The following is a 20489-nucleotide window of genomic DNA, read 5'->3' on the forward strand; positions in this document are numbered from 1 at the left end:
TTACATGCCATAATTATTACTTTTTATGGCATAATTTCACAAGTATGATTTAAAGCATTACTTTTATAAGTCTATAGTTTTTATAGTTCATTGGTAATGCCTAAAATATAGAGGAACTACAGTAATTATACACCAAATTATGTTTTATTTTGTTGTTGTTTTAAAAAACGTCCGTGTTCTGCGTGACAGGACTTTTTTATTCTATGTTGTCTTTATTGAATGCCAGTCACATACAAATAATTAATATGACAATAATCCAAATATAGACTACAACAAATCGGAAAAGAATATATAGAGTGTCATTTGCGTGACAGGACTTTTGCTCGTGAATAAACTTCTTCTTCTTCTTTCGGAGTTTTATGGCGGTCAGTTGTGAATAAACTCGTAAACTCGATTTGATTTGTTGTAAACTCGATTTGTTAGGTCCATATTGGTAAATAAATTCAATATAAGCTGTAATTTCGGTCCCGTGGCCTTTGGACCCAAAACATTCTCCCAGGTAAACGTTTAGAAAGTCAAAATGATGGCATACTAAGTCATCATTTTTAATTTTTATGTAATATTTATGGCAGTATAATTAATTATGTAATAATTTTATTCATCGAAATTATGAGATATTTACATGCCATAATAATTATGTCTTTTTATGGCATCATTTCATAGTTATGATTTAAAGCATTCCTTTTTTAAGTTTAAAGTTTTTATAGTTTATTGTTAATGCCTAAAATATAGAGGAACTACAGTAATTATACACCAAATTATGTTTTCTTTTATTAAAAAACGTCCGTGTTCTGCGTGACAGGATCTTATTTTTTTATTGAATGCCAGTCACATACAAATAATAAACATGACAATAATACAACATATAGTGTACACATATTAAACAAATATAGACTACAACAAACAGGAAAAGAAAATACAGTGTAATTTGCGTGACAGGACTTTTGTTTGTGAAGCGGCCGCTGTCCGTCATCACGTCGCTCTTGCGTCATCAGGTTGCGTCGCCTTCTGCGTACACATGTGAGCAGAAGCACACTGGTAAGCTCAATATTACATACTATTTATTATTTATGTGCTTTTCGCATTTTTTTTGCACGCTTATCAGTGCAATAATTGATCGTGCTGATTAATCTAGTGACTCATACTTAAGCGATTGTCGCTCGTATTATTGTCAACTATTTTGATACTATTGACAGTAAGAAAACAGGAGTCAGGACCATCGTTATAATAACATGGTGATTGTACAATTACCATTATTGTTTTAGTGCACTAGCATGGAAAATACCGTTTAAAATACTATAAATCAAAGTACTATGGAAGACCATAATCGCCACAAGTAAATAAAAAATATCATGCTTTAGTAAATGTAAAGTATGACACAAAAAGTCATAATTATAGTAAAAAATGTCTAAATTATGACGTTACACCATTACTGTGAGATTATATAGTCGAAATTATGACTTTCTATGTCATAATTAAGACTTTTATGTCATGAATATGATTTTTATGTCATTTTTTTAATCTTATAAATATGACTTTGTATGTCATATTTTCAACTTTTATCTCAATATTATTATTTACAGAAACATAATGTTTTTCTTATGTGGTGGAAATGTGTTTTTTATTTTTTTACTCTTACCGTGATGATAACGTATTTCTGTAGTATCATGTGAACATTTGAATATGGTAATTCAATTCTTGGTTTAGTACAACAATAAAAAAATACTGTGGCAGTGCCATATTAATACCATCATAATACAGTGTTTCCTGTATTATATTACATGTATTTTTTAGGTTTGAGATCAAGGTGATGCTTGAGAAGATGGAAGCCAAAGGTCAAAGGTTATTGAAGGGTAAACAGAAGGGTCATAAACGGGCCGTTCAGGGGAACATCGGTGACGGCGGGTCGAAGAAGCAGCGGCTCGACGGCGGGACGGTCAGTTACTTCCGGCGCGTCAGTGACCGACTGAAGGAGGGATTCACCGATGAGGAGGACAAAGGTGAGCCTGATGAAAACAAGATGACCCTGATGTTGTGTGTGTTCAGGTGTGTGTGTTCAGGTGTGTGTCCAGGTGTGTGTGTGTCCAGGTGTGTGTGTGTCCAGGTGTGTGTGTGTCCAGGTGTGTGTGTTCAGGTGTGTTGTTGTGTGTTCAGGTGTTCTGTTGTGTGTTCAGGTGTGTGTGTGTTCAGGTGTGCTGTTGTGTGTTCAGGTGTGTGTGTTGTTGTGCTCAGGTGTGTTTGTGGAGAACGTGCTGTCGGAGGTTTGTTGTTGTTGTGTGTTCAGGTGTGTTGTCGTTGTGTGTTCAGGTGTGTTGTGTGTTCAGGTGTGCTGTTGTGTGTTCAGGTGTGTGTGTGTGTGTTCAGGTGTGTTGTTGTGCTCAGGTGTGTTTGTAGAGAACGTGCTGTCGGAGGTGTGTTGTTGTTGTGCTCAGGTGTTGTTGTTGTGTGTTCAGTTGTGTTGTTGTTGTTGTGTGTTGAGGTGTGTAGTTGTTGTTGTGCTCAGGTGTGTTTGTGGAGAACGTGCTGTCGGAGGTGAAGGGGAAAGCGCTTCAGGTGTGTTGTCGTTGTGTGCTCAGGTGTGTTGTTGTGTGTTCAGGTGTGTTGTTGTGTGCTCAGGTGTGTTTGTGGAGAACGTGCTGTCGGAGGTTTGTTGTTGTTGTGTGTTCAGGTGTGTTGTGTGTTCAGGTGTGCTGTTGTGTGTTCAGGTGTGTGTGTGTGTGTTCAGGTGTGTTGTTGTGCTCAGGTGTGTTTGTAGAGAACGTGCTGTCGGAGGTGTGTTGTTGTTGTGCTCAGGTGTTGTTGTTGTGTGTTCAGTTGTGTTGTTGTTGTTGTGTGTTGAGGTGTGTAGTTGTTGTTGTGCTCAGGTGTGTTTGTGGAGAACGTGCTGTCGGAGGTGAAGGGGAAAGCGCTTCAGGTGTGTTGTCGTTGTGTGCTCAGGTGTGTTGTTGTGTGTTCAGGTGTGTTGTTGTGTGCTCAGGTGTGTTTGTGGAGAACGTGCTGTCGGAGGTTTGTTGTTGTTGTGTGTTCAGGTGTGTTGTGTGTTCAGGTGTGCTGTTGTGTGTTCAGGTGTGTGTGTGTGTGTTCAGGTGTGTTGTTGTGCTCAGGTGTGTTTGTAGAGAACGTGCTGTCGGAGGTGTGTTGTTGTTGTGCTCAGGTGTTGTTGTTGTGTGTTCAGTTGTGTTGTTGTTGTTGTGTGTTGAGGTGTGTAGTTGTTGTTGTGCTCAGGTGTGTTTGTGGAGAACGTGCTGTCGGAGGTGAAGGGGAAAGCGCTTCAGGTGTGTTGTCGTTGTGTGCTCAGGTGTGTTGTTGTGTGCTCAGGTGTGTTGTTGTGTGTTCAGGTGTGTTGTTGTGTGCTCAGGTGTGTTTGTGGAGAACGTGCTGTCGGAGGTGAAGGGGAAAGCACAGGTGGTAACACTTCTTTCAGTAGTTTAGTTGGTATAGGATCTAATAAACATGTTGTTGTTTTAGATGAAGTGATAAGTTTATTTAACTCTTTTTGTTCTATAGTTGTAAAGCACTGTAATTGTTCTTGCGGGGGGATAATTGAGGCTGAATTATAAGGTGCGATTGAGGATTGAACGTTTACAATTGTGGTTCTGATGCTTTCTATTTTCTCAGTGAAGAAGTTCATGAAATCATTACTACTAAACTGTAACGGGATATTTTGTTCGGGTGACGTCTGTTTATTTGTTAGTCTAGCCACGGTGTTAAATAAAAACCTAGGATTATTTTGATTATTTTCTATTAGTTTGCAGAGGTGCTCAGCCCTGGCCGCTTTTAGGGCCTTTTTATAACGTGACATACTGTCTTTCCACGCGATTCTAAAGACACATTCTAAAGTGTGTTTTTTCCATTTACGCTCTAAATTACGGGTTTCTCTCTTTAGAACATGTTGTGTGCTCAGGTGTGTTGTGTGCTCAGGTGTGTTGTGTGCTCAGGTGTGTTGTGTGCTCAGGTGTGTTGTGTGCTCAGGTGTGTTGTGTGCTCAGGTGTGTTGTGTGCTCAGGTGTGTTGTGTGCTCAGTTGTGTTGTGTGCTCAGGTGTGTTGTGTGCTCAGGTGTGTTGTGTGCTCAGGTGTGTTGTGTGTTGTGTTGTGTGCTCAGTTGTGTTGTTGTTGTGTGCTCAGGTGTGTTGTGTGTTCAGTTGTGTTGTTGTTGTGTGCTCAGTTGTGTTGTTGTTGTGTGCTCAGGTGTGTTGTGTGTTGTGTTGTGTGCTCAGTTGTGTTGTTGTTGTGTGCTCAGGTGTGTTTGTGGAGAACGTGCTGGCGGAGGTGAAGGGGAAAGCGCTCCTGGTGGCGACGGACATGACGGGGAGTCTGGTTCTGGAGGGTTTGCTGGCTCTGGCCAGTCCGGCTCAGGTCGCAGAAGTGCTGGAGGAACTGGGAGGAGAGACGGGGTCAGAGTTCACAGCCGTGGCGTGTGATCAGTGTGGAGGTCATGTGATGGAGAGCGCAGTGAGACAGGCGCACAGGTGGACAGGTGAGGCCACGGAAATCCAGCGTTTAATGTTGTTTATAGGCTTGTTGGACTTAGGCAGACCGACCGGCGGCTGACTGAAGCAGTGCATGCCGGTTAGAAATTTTGTCCGACTTGATCCAGCGCCGACGCCTCGTGACTGTGACGTGTGCCATCAAAGCACCGCGAGAGCGACTCGAGAGTAGCCGGAGAACTCAGCCAGCGCAGCTTCTCAAGAGCAGCTGCACGATTGGCTGATGACCACACAGCTGTTCCACGATTGGCTGATGACCACACAGCTGTTCCACGATTGGCTGATGATGACACAGCTGTTCCACGATTGGCCGGATTCACCGCATGACAACGATCACGTGTGTTTCGTGTTTATTCGAACACCTTTAGTTCCTCTAAAGCTCACAGATCAGTTTATTATAACAGTGAACACTCTTTTCATGTCGTTGCGATGTTATATTGTGTCATGTTTATCAAATTAAAACTGATTCAAAAACGTAGACTCCACTTCATTAATAGTAGCTTATGTTGAACTTTATTCTTGTTCAAACAGACGCTGTATGAAGCAGTACATAAACTACTGAATGAAAATGTCTCTGAAACATCTGTGTATTATTAGGCAAATATTGCATTTATTTCACTTCAGCTGTGGTAAAGTATGCGAACACCACGTGAGCGGTCACCACGGGAACCAGAAAGTGTCCGACTTCACGTCTCCGTTTGCAGCTCCTCCCGCCGGCACGCGGCTACTCTCGCCGATCGGTCACATGTCCATGTCCAACACACCTTATGTGTCTATGTGGTGTTTTTAATATGCTTTAAGACAAACCATGTGTAAATTTTCTCCTTAAAACTGCAGTGAACCAAAGACAGTCTCAAAAACACACTTAAATAAAATAACTTAAATTAAATAAAACACACCAAAAAATTGTATTATTTTTTTAAAGATATTTCTAGGGATGCACTGGTACCACTTTCTTCAGTGCGAGCCTGATACCGGTAATTTGTATTATTTTTTTGTACTTGCCGATGCCAAGTATTGTCATTGCATTTTTTTATTTTTTTATTTTTTTATATTGGGCCGAGAGACCAAAATAATATTAGTTTGCTCAGCAAAAAAATTATAAATACATATATAAATAAAAAGTAGTTTGATTTAAATAAACAGATAACATTAAAATAAACAAGTAAATAAGTTAAAATTGTAAAAGTTATTAGTTATTTATTCATCTATTTAACAGATTCAATTAGATTAAAAATAAATAAAATTGATGAATATAAAGAAAAAGTAGATACGAGCCTGATACCGATATTTTTATTTTTTTTGTATTTGCCGATACCGAGTATTTTCATTGCATTTTTATTTTTAAATATTGGGCAGAGAGCCCAAAAGAATATGAATCAAATTAGATGGCTTAGCAAATACATATTTCCTTCAGTTATTTTCAATTATGGACTTTTATTCAATGAACCATTATATCCATTATAAAGCTTGGAAGATCCAGGACATTATGGTTAACTCTCGAGTGTCGCTCGGGCGCTTGCGTTTGTGAATCTGCACTGAAGCTGGTGACCTGTGCTCACAGTGTCTCCTCATCTCATGTTCCTCTACAGAGGAGGAGTCTGACGTCACAGGGGCCGAAGAGGAGCATTGTGGGATGCTGGAGGCTCAGGTGCAGCGTGTGAGTGCAGTGGTCCGGGAGAATCTGCTGGCGTTCGCTCAGGATCCGTACGGATCGCATCTGCTCCGGACACTCATGCACGTGCTCAGCGGATGCTTGACCCGAGAACCAGCCGGCGCTCAGAAAGGTCAGAAACATCATCATCATCATCATCATCATCATAAGGCTTGCTCCTGGAACCTGTTTCAGGGTTTGCGTTCTCAGGCCTTTATGTGTCATACAGGACGTGGAAATAGATTGAAAACATTATGTCGGGAGATATGGAGATATGGACTTTTGAACACTTCATACGTTTGTTTGAAGTTTTTTCGTTTTGTCTAATTTGTACTTTAAAGGTGCAGTGTGTAAGTTTTAGCGCATCTAGTGGTGAGTTTGTGAACTGCACCCAGCAGAAGTTACGGTAGCCGACAGGAAGTGATGTCGTCGTCTGAGACAGCAGAGAGTAGCCAGTTAAACAATGAGGTTTCTTTACAAAGATCAATTAAGAAATGAGGTTTACTTGATTATTCAGTAAAACGATGTTATTGCGAATATTATTGTTACTTGTTCATCATTGTGTCAGTGTTTTATTCGCTGACTTTAGCTGTAGCTTCTTTACACGAAGAACAACATAGTGACGAAACGCGTTTGTCCGTTCAGGGCCACCGTAGAAACATTTTGATGAACACAAGTCCACTACCATGCTTTCACGGCCGAAACATGTGGTGTGTTTAACTTCACCCGTGTTTAAACCGGACTCGTTTCTTACGGTTCTGGTTTCTGTCTCCGTCTTCGTTATCTAGAGCCTCTGATCATCTGTATTCTGTTTAATGTGTTTCAGGCAAGAAGGACAGAAGATGTGAAGTTGAGCTGGTGGACTTTGAGATTCCCACATCGTTCTGGTGGGAGCTGAAGCATCTGGCCGACCGTCTCATGGAAAACATCAACGGTGATGACATTTTCCCACCAGCGTTTTCAAGTTAAACTAGCTGAAATATATATATATAATTTAAATTTTATTTCAGTTAACGTTTATCTTATTTTATAAGTAACACTTTTTTATGGTTTTAGTTAACTGTAATAACCCTGCACTACAATTGCTATAATATATATTTTTTTATGTCTATTTTTTATTCATTTTTATTTCAGTTTTGGTGATTTTAGTATATCAAGTCTGTGTTTTTATTTTAGTTTTATTAGTATTTTGAATTAGCTTTTTTGTTCATTTTAGTTAAATTTTTAGTACTTTCAGTATGTGCTTTTGTCTTTTTTTTTATTTAAATATTGCTGTTTCAGTTTTAGTTTTTCTTTTCAGTTTATAATTTTAGTGCTTCAACTATTATTGCCAACTAGAGATGGACCGATATTGTTTTTTTATTACCGATACCAATTATTTGCATGTTTACGTGCCCGATAACCGATATTCAGAACCGATATTTATTTATTTTATATAGTTTTATGGCAATTATATTTACCGTTTATCAGTGAAACCAATATTACAGAACCGATACCTGATTATGGGAAAATGCTTAAATATCGGGAAAACTGATTATCGGTAGATCTCTATTGCCAAGGCAACATTTCTAATTTTCGTTGAGTTTTTCCATCTAATATTTATACTATATTTCAGCTTTATTTCAATCAACAGAAATACTTTTAAAAGTTGTAATTTTAGTTAATGCATCAAGTTAAACTAAAGGCAACTAGCTCAAATATATATATATATAATTCCATTTTATTTCAGTTAATGTTTATTTTATTTCAAGTAACAAATGTTTTTTTATGGTTTTAATTAACTGTAATAACCCTGCACTATATTTCTATATTCTCTAAATTTCTACATTAAAATTTCAGTGATGTTCAACTGTGTGTTTTCTTCAAATCAAACTCCGATGTTGCATTTCTTCACAGTCTTCGTGTCGAATCTGACGGCCTGCGCTGCTCTACAAACTCTGCTGACGGTGTGTCACCGCAAGAGACCCAAACTGTGCAAGAAGCTCAACAAGAGCATCATGGGATACCTGACGTCACTCAGCTCGGCTCCTGGAGTCAGGTGAGGAAGATCATCGAGCGCAGTGTAAAAAGTCTCGTTTTTGTCTATAAAAAAATGTCGTTGACGAAAATAATGACGAAAATAATTTTTTTATAGACGAAAACGAGACTATAACTGAATAAAAAACTGTTTTAAATGACAAAAACTATGACGAAAATCTATTTACATTTTCGTCAACGAATAAAAACTAGATGAAAATGTTAGGTAGGGCTGATTTGGGAAGAGATCCAGTCAGAACTGATCGTAAACACACGTGCATCAGTGCATTGGATCCGCGCATTCGTTCTTAAAGTGACAGTGCGCAATAAACCTAATGGGTAGTAAAGGGCAACAACAAAAGAAAAACTGCATTCACTGCTCTTTAATAAGGATTAATTATATTTAATTTATACAAATAAATTATGTATGATGTATTCAAGTTGCTTTAAAGAATGCATATATCATTAATTGAAAAGAAGACTGTGTTCTACTTTAGGAAAAGTGATTTTAATTTTTTTTATGTCACAACAGTTAAATCTGTGTCTGTATTGCATGTTCAAACTTTAAAATCATTCATATTAACTGGTTAATATATTTTTTTTCTCCGCGAGTATAAAATGGGTTTGGAAATTTTAGAGAAATTCTAAATTAATGCATTACAATTTAACTAAACCCATTATATTTAGTCAACTAAAATCTTATTGTATTTCGTCGATTAAAACTAAAACAAGTATGACTAAAACTAAATGGTATTTTAGTCAGAAGACTGTGTTGTATGAGTGATAATTCTCCGGTTATTGTCGTTAACTAAAAGCAAAACTATTAAAAACATTTCTGTTCATGAAATAAAGCTGAAATACAATAATAATGTTAGTTGGGAAAACTTAAACTACACAAAATGAGAAATGTTGAAGAAGCACTAAAATTATTAGGTGAAAATAAATAAAAATGAAAACCGAAATTAAAAACTAAAAAGACTATGACTAAAACTAAATCAAAATTTGCTGTCAGAATGAACACTGATCGAGCGATATATGCGATATATAACCTAAAAAAGAAGTAACCTGGTTGCTTTAAAATTTTAAGTTCATCGAAATTAAAAAAATTGAGTTGATACAATGAAGGAGATTGGTTTAATCAACAGAAACTCAAAATATTATGTTATCTGAACCACATCAAGTATTTAAGTTGATTTGATAAAAGAAAAAATGCTGTGATGATAAATCATGTGAGTAATGGTTTGCAGTGTGGATGTTGAGCACTGACTCGTAACTGTGTTTCCGCCTCAGTCCTCTCCTGGTGTTCATGAAGGACCCGTCCGGGAGTCATCTCCTCCAGAAGATCTTCAAGTTCTCCCAGAAAGCTTTGCTGCGAGACGTTTACAGGAACCACCTGAGATCTCACCTGATGCCTCTGGCTCTTCATCCCATCGCAAACTTCCCCATCCAGAGCCTGATCGCGGCGTCCACACCCTTCAAACTGGTGATGCTTTCTTTACCAGTGCTAGTGATGTTCCGCATCTTCTTTCCAGGGTTCCCGCGCATCCTTAAAAAGTCTTCAATTAGTTTTTAGTTTTTTTTAATTTAAAGGTATAGTTCACCCAAAAATGAAAATTAGCCCATGATTTACTCACCCTCAAGTCATCCTCAGGTGTATATGACTTTCTTCTATCAGACGAATACATGGGCGTCGGAACCATTGTATATGGGTGGGACAGGACCCACCCACTTTTTAAGATCAATGATATTATACCCACTCACTTTTACCGTCTCTAATTCAGCGCATTTGTCTGTTCGCTTTTCAGAGCGCCGTCAGTCAAATCCATTCCACTTGAGGAATTAAAATAAATATTTTTTTTTATTAAAATTAATAAATTAAACTCCATTTCCGGTGAATCGCTACATTATATTTCTCAACGAGCCGCAACTGACGAAAGTAACCGCCCGTTGTACCTTTCCAGTCAAATATTGCATTGCAAACATCAATAACAGCTTTAAGTTGTCATTGCTGGCAAATTACCGTATTAGGGGGATAATCCACGGATAGCTGTGCATTTAATGCACGACGTGGAGGCAAAGAACCGCCCGACGTTAAGTGGTTTAGTTTACTTGTTTAATTAAAAGGCACCAGAATGAAATGGTATTTACTCCAGTAACATTTTTCTGGGGGAGGACCCACCCACTTTTTTTTTTCTTCCGACGCCAATGGACGAATACAATCAGAGTTATATTAAAAAATGTCCTGGCTCTTCCAAGCTTTATAATGGCAGTGAATGGCTGATAAAAGTGAATCTATCCATCATAAAAGATGTACTTTTATGATGGATAGATGCACTTTTATCATGGATAGATGCACTTTTATGATGGACAGATGCACTTTTATGATGGATAGATGCACTTTTATGATGGACAGATGCACTTTTATGATGGATAGATGCACTTTTATCATGGATAGATGCACTTTTATGATGGACAGATGCACTTTTATGATGGATGGATGCACTTTTATGATGGATAGATGCACTTTTATGATGGACAGATGCACTTTTATGATGGATAGATGCACTTTTATCATGGATGCACTTTTATGATGGATAGATGCACTTTAATCATGGATGGATGCACTTTTATCATGGATGGATGCACTTTAATCATGGATAGATGCACTTTTATCATGGATAGATGCACTTTTATGATGGACAGATGCACTTTTATGATGGATAGATGCACTTTTATGATGGATAGATGCACTTTTATCATGGATGGATGCACTTTTATGATGGATAGATGCACTTTAATCATGGATGGATGCACTTTTATCATGGATAGATGCACTTTTATGATGGACAGATGCACTTTTATGATGGATAGATGCACTTTTATGATGGATAGATGCACTTTTATGATGGATAGATGCACTTTTATCATGGATGCACTTTTATGATGGATAGATGCACTTTTATCATGGATAGATGCACTTTAATCATGGATGGATGCACTTTTATCATGGATAGATGTACTTTAATCATGGATGGATGCACTTTTATCATGGATAGATGCACTTTTATGATGGACAGATGCACTTTTATGATGGATAGATGCACTTTTATGATGGATAGATGCACTTTAATCATGGATGGATGCACTTTTATCATGGATAGATGCACTTTAATCATGGATGGATGCACTTTTATGATGGATAGATGCACTTTAATCATGGATAGATGCACTTTTATGATGGACAGATGCACTTTTATCATGGACAGATGCACTTTTATGATGGATAGATGCACTTTTATGATGGATAGATGCACTTTTATGATGGATAGATGCACTTTTATCATGGATAGATGCACTTTAATCATGGATGGATGCACTTTTATCATGGATAGATGCACTTTATGATGGACAGATGCACTTTTATCATGGACGGATGCACTTTTATGATGGATAGATGCACTTTTATGATGGATAGATGCACTTTTATGATGGATAGATGCACTTTTATCATGGATAGATGCACTTTTATGATGGATAGATGCACTTTTATCATGGATAGATGCACTTTAATCATGGATAGATGCACTTTGGATAGTTGCAATCTGTTGGTTGCAATCCACTGCCATTATAAAGCTTGGAAGAGCCAGGACATTTTGTTAATATAACTCTGATTGTATTCGCCTGAAAGAAAAATGTCATATACACCTAGGATGAGTTGAGGGAGAGTAAATCATGGGCTAATTTTCATTTGAAAGTGAACTAATCCTTTAAGACCGAATGCACAGACCGGAAAAACTGACAAACATCCGGTTTCTTTCTCAACTGTTCACTTGTGACATAAACAAGAGAATACTTGCCGAGACGGGTATTTAGACATAATTTTGTGTTTATGTGTCAGTTCAAGGGCAAGGAAACGCAAAAGAGGAATCAATTCGGTTGATTCCTCTTTTGCTCTCTCTCTCTCTCTCCCTCTCTCTGTCTCTCTCTCTGCACACGCTTCAGGTGTGTGTGGCTGTACTCACAGATAACACGCGATTCGCCTCTTCTTCCGCGTTTAAAATTGTTTGAATGTGAAGACAAAACACGTCCAAATTATAAACTTTCACTCTATGATGGTTAAATTTAGCAGTTAATCCGCAAACTGCAATCCATTTCACCCCTATTAAAAAGTCTTAAATAATTTTTTTTACATTTAAGGCCATAAAAAGTCTTCTTTTTACTTTTGAGACGTCTTAAATTTTAGATGACACTTTGACTTTGATGCATCTAAATACTTTCACTGCGCGATGTATGCATACATCTAATCAGTTTAGGAAAATACGCCCTTATATAGGTCAAAAATGCCGCTGGAAATCAATTTAAGTTCGAGATACATGTTTTTTCATTTTTGCACACCTCTAATGTACAGTATTAATTTTTAAAAAGGTCTTTAAAAGCTTTAACTTTGACTTAAAAAAAAAAAAGTGCAGAAACCATGTATTTCCTTTAACATGTGCCTCTTATTTCCATCTGCTCAGTTCCTGAAGATCTTCGACGAGTTGATGGAGGGTTTCGAGGCGATTCTCGCGGCGGGGAACATCGCGGTCGTGGTGCAGATGGTGGAGAGCTGCGTTCAGTGGGAGGAGAGGCAGGCAGAACTGTTACAGCGCCTCATGCAGGTCAGGAGGAATTACTGCACTAATCGCTAACTGTAATCAACACATTTCTGGAGTTAAAGGTGCAGTGTGTAAGTTTTAGCGCATCTAGTGGTGAGGTTGTGAATTACACCCAACAGAAGTTACAGTGGCCGACAGGAAGTGATGTCGTCGTCTGAGACGGAAGAGAGTCGCCAGTTAAACAATGAGGTTTCTTTACAAAGATTAATTAAGAAATTATGTTTACTTGATTATTCAGTAAAACGATGTTATTGCAAATATTATTGTCACTTGTTCATCATTGTGTCAGTGTTTTATTCGCTGACTTTAGCTGAAGCTTCTTTACACGAAGAACAACATAGTGATGAAACGCGTTTGTCCGTTCAGGGCCACCGTAGAAACATGTGGATGTAAGCGGACCCGCGGTGTGTGTAGAGAGAAATGCCTCATTCTAAGCTAATAAACACATAACGCTTCATTAAGTAAGGTCTTTATACACCACTGAAAACATAGATATGAATATGATATTGCATTTCTGTCAACAGATCCTCCTAAATATTACACACTGCACCTTTAAAGAGGACTTATCATGAAAATCTGACTTTTTCTGTGTGTAAGTGCTATAATCGGTGCTTCTACTAACCCAGAAAACATGAAAAGTGAAACCCAGTAACTGTGTTCTGGTGAGCCTTTCTCTGCAAGCGTGTCAGAAAATAGGCCGATCAGATTTCACTTCCCTTCTGACGTATGAAGAGGATCTTATTATAATATTACCGGCCCTTAATTGCACGTTTACACACATTTGTTTAATACTATTCCTCATGAATAGTTGATAAAGTCTGGTATTTCATTAAGATCAGCTGATATTAAATGTTAAACTCCATTTCCCATCAGGCCTTTCACTGCAGTGAACCGGCGTCTCTGCAAGTTTCTTGTCTGCCTCTGTTTCTGTCATTCTTGACGTATGAAGTGTATTACAACACCGAGCCAGCAGAGGGCGACTCCGTCACACAGGTGAGTGTGGGTGTAGTGTGCATTATGGGAACTTTTATCAAATGCCTTGTCCAAACACACACACTTGCGGCCTTTGCTCTCGACCACTTGTCTACGTGCAGGACGTTTCTCCTCTATTTGGCATAATGAATGCATAATGCCCCGAACATAATGCATGATGGGATACGCTTAGCTCCGAATCGGTATTAGGGATAGTGTGGGTTTAGTGTGCATTAAGGGCACTGTGGCATTTTTAAGACATGGTACAGTCTTGTGCACTTACTTTCACGCTCTCACTAGACCGCTAGTGTGGGTATTTGGACAAGGCAAAAATGTGAACGCAGCTGCAGGAGAGACTGTATCCCACAATGCAATGCTTTTGACTCGACCTTCCATTTCCAGTGTGGCAAAAATGAACAAAAAGTAACATCAACCATCTTATCGACTCGATATTTGATCGATTTACACATAATAACAATTATTTTCAAGTTTAACTACTAGATGCTGCTGCATAACACTGGAAAAACACTGACATTGTGAAATTTTGATATGTATTGTGTAACACTATTTGAAAACAAAAAACAAATAATGTAATAATTATTATAATATATATATTATAGTATATATTATTATAAAATAAATGATTTTGTCAGGGAGTGAATCTGCATAGAAATTTAAATATTATTAAAATTATTATTATAATTTAATAATTTAAAATGCCTTTTTTCCTCTTGAGTTTAAACCATCATTAAAAAATGAATAAAAATTGTACAAATAATTTAATTTTTAATTCTGTAAAAATTCAGTCTTAATTTTTAAACTTTAATTTTTTTGGTGTCCCTGCAATTAAAATAAACCTGCACACATTTATTTATTTAATTAAATCACCACAGCCTTTATGATTTGATAATCGCACTACGCCATATCGCGATATCGATTTTATTTCAATTAATGATGTGTGACATGAGGTCATGCAGAAAGAAACATTGTATCAAGTTACTGTTTGACGTTTTTCATTACACACTCCAAGTGTGCACTAAGTAGTATGCAGTAAGCAGGGAACATCTGCTCTGCCATATTGACTGGCTAATTCATCAAACTGATATAGGTTGTATCATTTTTGCTTAAAATTGCAGCTTTTTCAGATGTAAAAACAATTAATCCAAGATCTTTGTTCACCTTTAATGCAACAAAATGCATATAACAAACAAATATAAACTTAAGGAAAAACAAAGACAAAATAAAAACCTAGAATTACATGGTTGCATAAGTGTACACCCCCTTTTATAATGAGGCATGGAATTGTTATAACCAATCACATTCAAACTCTTACTGAAAAGAAATAATTCTCTGGTTCATTATCGTTAACTAAAAGCAAAACTAATAAAAACATTTCTGTTCATTGAGATATAGCTGAAATAAAATAAAATATAAATATTAGTTGGAAAACTTAAACTGCACAAAATTAGAAATGTTGAAGAAGCAGTAAAATTAGTAACTGGAAATAAATAAAAACCAAAACCGAATTTAAAAATAAATTAAACTTTAAATAATAAAAACTAATAAAAATGATAAATCACATAAAATTAAGCTAAGATTAACATGAAAACTAAAAATATAAGCTTATTGAAAATATTAGTATTTTATAAAAAAATAAAATACTTTACTCTGTAAAGTGCAGTATATAAAGTGTAGTATGGAGTATATAAAGTGCAGTATGTAAAGTGTAGTATGGCGTATAAAAAGTGTAGTATGCAGTATGTTAAGTGCAGTATGTCATATATAAAGTGTAGTATGTAGTGTAGTATGCCTTATATCATGTGTAGTATTCAGTATATAAAGTGTAGTATGGCGTATATAAAGTGTAGTATGCAGTATGTAAAGTGCAGTATATAAAGTGTAGTATGGCATATATAAAGTGTAGTATTCAGTATGTAAAGTGTAGTATGGCGTATATAAAGTGTAGTATTCAGTATGTAAAGTGTAGTATGGCGTATATAAAGTGTAGTATGCAGTATAGAATGCCATATATAAAATGTAGTATTCAGTATATAAAGTGTAGTATGGCATATATAAAGTGTAGTATGGCGTATATAAAGTGTAGTATTCAGTATGTAAAGTGTAGTATGGCGTATATAAAGTGTAGTATGCAGTATAGAATGCCATATATAAAATGTAGTATTCAGTATATAAAGTGTAGTATGGCATATATAAAGTGTAGTATGGCATATATAAAGTGTAGTATTCAGTATGTAAAGTGTAGTATGGCGTATATAAAGTGTAGTATGCAGTATAGAATGCCATATATAAAATGTAGTATTCAGTATATAAAGTGTAGTATGGCATATATAAAGTGTAGTATGGCATATATAAAGTGTAGTATTCAGTATGTAAAGTGTAGTATGGCGTATATAAAGTGTAGTATGCAGTATAGAATGCCATATATAAAATGTAGTATTCAGTATATAAAGTGTAGTATGGCATATATAAAGTGTAGTATTCAGTATGTAAAGTGTAGTATGGCGTATAAAAAGTGTAGTATGCAGTATGTTAAGTGTAGTATGGCGTATATAAAGTGTAGTATGCAGTATAGAATGCCATATATAAAATGTAGGATATATAGTATATAAAGTGTAGTATGGCATATATAAAGTGTAGTATTCAGTATGTAAAGTGTAGTATGGCGTATATAAAGTGTAGTATGCAGTATAGAATGCCATATATAAAATGTAGTATTCAGTATGTAAAGTGTAGTATGCATTATATAAAATGTAGTATTCAGTATATAAAGTGTAGTATGGCGTATATAAAGTGTAGTATGCAGTGTGTAAAGTGTAGTATGGTGTATATAAAGTGTAGTATGCAGTGTGTAAAGTGTAGTATGGTGTATATAAAGTGTAGTATGCAGTGTGTAAAGTGCAGTATTCAGTGTGTAAAGTGCAGTATTCAGTGTGTAAAGTGCATTATGCAGTAAGTAAAGTGCAGTATGCAGGTGACATGCTCTGTCTGTGTGTTCAGGCTTCTCCTCAGGCTTTCTCAGTGTGTTATCACGGCTCTCGGCTGGTTCAAGCGCTGGCCGGGTTTAAAGAGCGATCGGTTCTGATGAACAGCCTTCATGACCTCTGCCCCCGTGACCTCTTGACCTTCGCCACTGACCCCTTCGGGAGCCACGCGCTTCAGGTGATGGTGACGCTGGCCAGCGATAAGGGCCGGGGGAAGATCCTGAGGAAGATGGAGGTAAAGCTTCACAAACTCCACACAGCTCAGCTCTGTCTCTAACACGTTTGAATTAAAGGTGCAGTGTGTAATATTAACGAGGATCTGTTGACAGAAATACAATATCATATACATATCTATGTTTTCAGTGGTGTATAAAGACCTTATTTCCTATTTCCGTTACGTTGAAATAGCCATTTTGCTCCAACATGTTTCTACGGTGGCCCTAAACGGACAAATGTATTTCGTCACTATGTTGTTCTTCGTGTAAAGAAGCGAGCTAAAGTCAGTGAATAAAACACTGACACAATGATGAACAAGTAACAGTAATATTTGCAATAATATCGTGATCTTTGTAAAGAAACCTCATTGTTTAACAGCTACTCTCTGCTGTCTCAGACGACGACATCACTTCCTGTCGGCCACCGTAACCGTGGTTGGGTGCAGTTCACAACCTCACCACTAGATGCGCTAAAACTTACACACTGCACCTTTAAGTTGAAACTCAGGTTTCATTGGACATTTTTAAAGTGATTTTGAAAGATTTGGAGACAGAAACACTGACTTATGTATTGATTTACTTATTTTATTATTACATTTGCCTGTGTGTTTTCTATATATGTGTGGATGAATGTTATTTGTTAAACCCACGCGAGTTGTGTTGCTGATAATCTTGTCCAGGACGCTCTTGCAAAAGTGATTTTTGATCTCAATGTGCTTTCTCTCCTGGTAAAATAAAGGTTATAATAATAAATAATGTAATCTCTGTGGCAGGACATGTATGTGGATCTGGCGTGTTCGATGTACGGCAGTCGTTTGCTGGAGGCTGTGTGGAACAGCGCCACCATCAGTCAGAGGAAGAGAATAGCAGACAAACTCGGTGAGAAAACATGCAATCATGAATACATTTTTCACCAGATAAACTGAAGAAAAAAGTAAATTAATTCATATTATTTAATAAATTAATAATTTTTCACCAGATGACTTAAATAGCTCTATTTGAAAAGAATTTAAAAAAATGAAACCCCAGAACATCACCATAAAAGCAATTTTAGTTAGTGAGATTTTTTTTTATGCAAGTTTTTTGTTGTATTTTATTTACCTTTAAATGTCTAGATTTGATCATTAAATAATAAATAAATAGCAATTTAAGCACATTCCTCATATTATTTCAACTTAAATTCAAAATTACTCACAATTTCATCCAAAACCCTTTTAATTCAGCTCAAAATATCTTACATTGGGTGTCTTTGCCGACCTCTAATAAAAAATAATATACCATGATATTGCATGACTGTAGATGGCCTTATATCTCTATATTCCGCTGGGTCCTAAAGGCAGTTCTCTTCAGTGTGCATTCAGATACACATGTATTATAAACATTATAAAATCATTTTTTTGTTAAAGTTTTAGCATTTTTATTTTGAATTTTGAGCATTTTTTGTTTTTCGTTCCTAAAGAGGTCAAATTAACACGAGAGGGAAGGATTTGTTACTTTTAAAAATTTCAACCACAAAACTCCTCGAATTCATTCAAAAAGAAATGTGTGTATTCGTGGTTCAAGTGCGACAAAAGTCCTGATTTCTGGGTCAAAATGAGCCGAGGGAAGGATGAGGTTAATATGAGCGGTGACGTTATTTTATCTTGATCATGTTCTGTTCTGGTGTCTCAGTCCCCAGTGAATCTCAGCTTCGACCCGATCGGTTTGCGAGGCACATCTGGGCCAAATTCGGTCTGACGTCGTTCCTGAAGCGCCAGGGCGACTGGATGGAAGCGCAAACGGGAGAGTCGAAGAAGAGGAAGATGTTCAGGGATATTCTGGAGTGACGAGTTCACTCACAGAGACGTTCCACAAACTCCTGTGGATGTTGTTAATCATTCCAGCTGAACGACGACACCATCGAGAGACGTTTTAGTCATGAGGAAGTTTCATATAATCGCTTTTGAAGATGCATTTTTGAATAAAAAACATCAAAACATGCTATTATTGCGTATGTCTGTGCAACACATCTGACTGATGTATGCGACAAATCATCCAGAAGTGACATCGCTAACCACAGGCCATAAATCATAACCACTGGATAACTGATCAAACGTTCACAATAGCATTTTTACACACATCATAATGCATATTTTTAAGTTTATCTGGATGCCGCTCACTAGGGCTGCGCAATGTTGGAAAAAATTACATTGTGATGTTTGTTTTTCTATGATATATATTGTGATGTGGAAAAAAATAAAAATAATAATAATAAATATATATATATATATATATATTTCATGAGAAGTTAGACTAGATATTAGACTTTTTTATTTATTAATATAAATAAATAATATAAAAATAAATAAATAAACAAACCGGATGACTTGGAAAAAAATCTTGAATTAATTTAAATGAATGAATTAATAGTTTTATTAATTTAATTTAATTAATACTTTTGTGTCAAAAGAAATCATGAATTTAAATTAATGAATTAATAATTTTTTCAACAGATAACTTGGAAAAAAATCATGGATAAATATAAATTGAATATATTTTTCACCAGACGACTTCAAAGAAATCATGAATTAATCTAAATGAATTAAGATTTTTTGACATCATGAGGACAAATCAAATTAATTAATTAATAATTTTTCACCAAGTAACTTAAAAAAATAATGAATTTAAATGAACTTAATTAGTACTTTTTCACCAGATGACTTGGGGGACACATAAATGAATATTAATTAATTAATTAATTTTTCACTAGAGTGAATTAAAAGAAATTTATTTAGTACTTTTTCACCAGATGAAACAAATCATGAATTAATATAAATTGAATTAATTTTTCACTAGAGTGAATTAAAATAAATTTGATGAATACTTTTTCACCAGATGAGTTGAATATCTCTATTTGGAAAATAATGAAACCCCAGAACGTCCCCATAAAAGAGTGTTTTTATAGTCATTGAATCAGCCTTCATAAATAAAAACATGAGGAATGCGGCTCTTGCGTTTCTGTAAAGGCACTCAGAGGTCAGAGAAGGAAGTGCTGGCTGTTGTGCACATGTATCTTCAGATGAGGTTTGCAGTGTTGTCCCGCTGAGTGAAGGTCAGGCAGCTGCGATCTCCTCTATCTGTGTGGGAGAGACTGAGGAGGAACGTCAAACCCCTGAATCTGATCATCGGGGCGACGTGACATTCAGCTGAGGAATTCTCCTGATGCAGTCAAAACCAACGAGCTGATAGAGCCTCCGAACGCCAGCAGTTTCACACGCCTGAGCTCTGAACGGACGCGTCATGTGATGGGAAATATTTCACTTTTTTGTGAATTATTCATATTTTAGATTAGTAAAGTTCGTTGGGATAAACTTTGATGTTGTTCTTACAAAGCCGTTTGAAAGCTTTATAAGCTTTAAATTTAGTGAAGTGGAAAGACAGAGAGAGAAAGACATTGCTAGCATGAATTTATATGTTGCTAGTATGATTTAACACTTTTCTAACATGA

At 36.4% G+C, this 20489-nt stretch overlaps 1 protein-coding gene across 1 annotated transcript; it reads left to right on the top strand.

Annotated features, from left to right (window-relative positions):
- The first annotated feature begins 973 nt into the window (after positions 1-973).
- nop9 (NOP9 nucleolar protein) lies at positions 974-18982 on the top strand. Its single transcript, XM_084121070.1, has 12 exons — positions 974-1038; positions 1795-2000; positions 4242-4478; positions 6081-6275; positions 6969-7076; positions 8039-8180; positions 9449-9641; positions 12676-12816; positions 13687-13806; positions 16804-17022; positions 17776-17881; positions 18674-18982. The coding sequence occupies exons 2-12, from the start codon at positions 1811-1813 to the stop codon at positions 18826-18828; spliced, it is 1806 nt and encodes a 601-aa protein (XP_083977196.1). The 5' UTR covers positions 974-1038; positions 1795-1810; the 3' UTR covers positions 18829-18982.
- Positions 18983-20489: the final 1507 nt, after the last annotated feature.

The sequence above is a fragment of the Abramis brama genome, assembly GCF_963993115.1.
Source record: "Abramis brama genome assembly, chromosome: 7".
NCBI classification, from domain to species: domain Eukaryota; kingdom Metazoa; phylum Chordata; class Actinopteri; order Cypriniformes; family Leuciscidae; genus Abramis; species Abramis brama.

What these genes read in the sequence shown, in the direction of transcription:
- nop9 (XM_084121070.1), top strand. Translation starts at nt 1,811, where the DNA reads ATGCTTGAGAAGATGGAAGCCAAAGGTCAAAGGTTATTGAAGGGTAAA. An exon ending in TGTTACAGCGCCTCATGCAG is followed by an intron (nt 12,817 to 13,686) that starts GTCAGGAGGAAT and finishes ATTTCCCATCAG; the next exon opens with GCCTTTCACTGCAGTGAACC. An exon ending in GAGAATAGCAGACAAACTCG is followed by an intron (nt 17,882 to 18,673) that starts GTGAGAAAACAT and finishes CTGGTGTCTCAG; the next exon opens with TCCCCAGTGAATCTCAGCTT.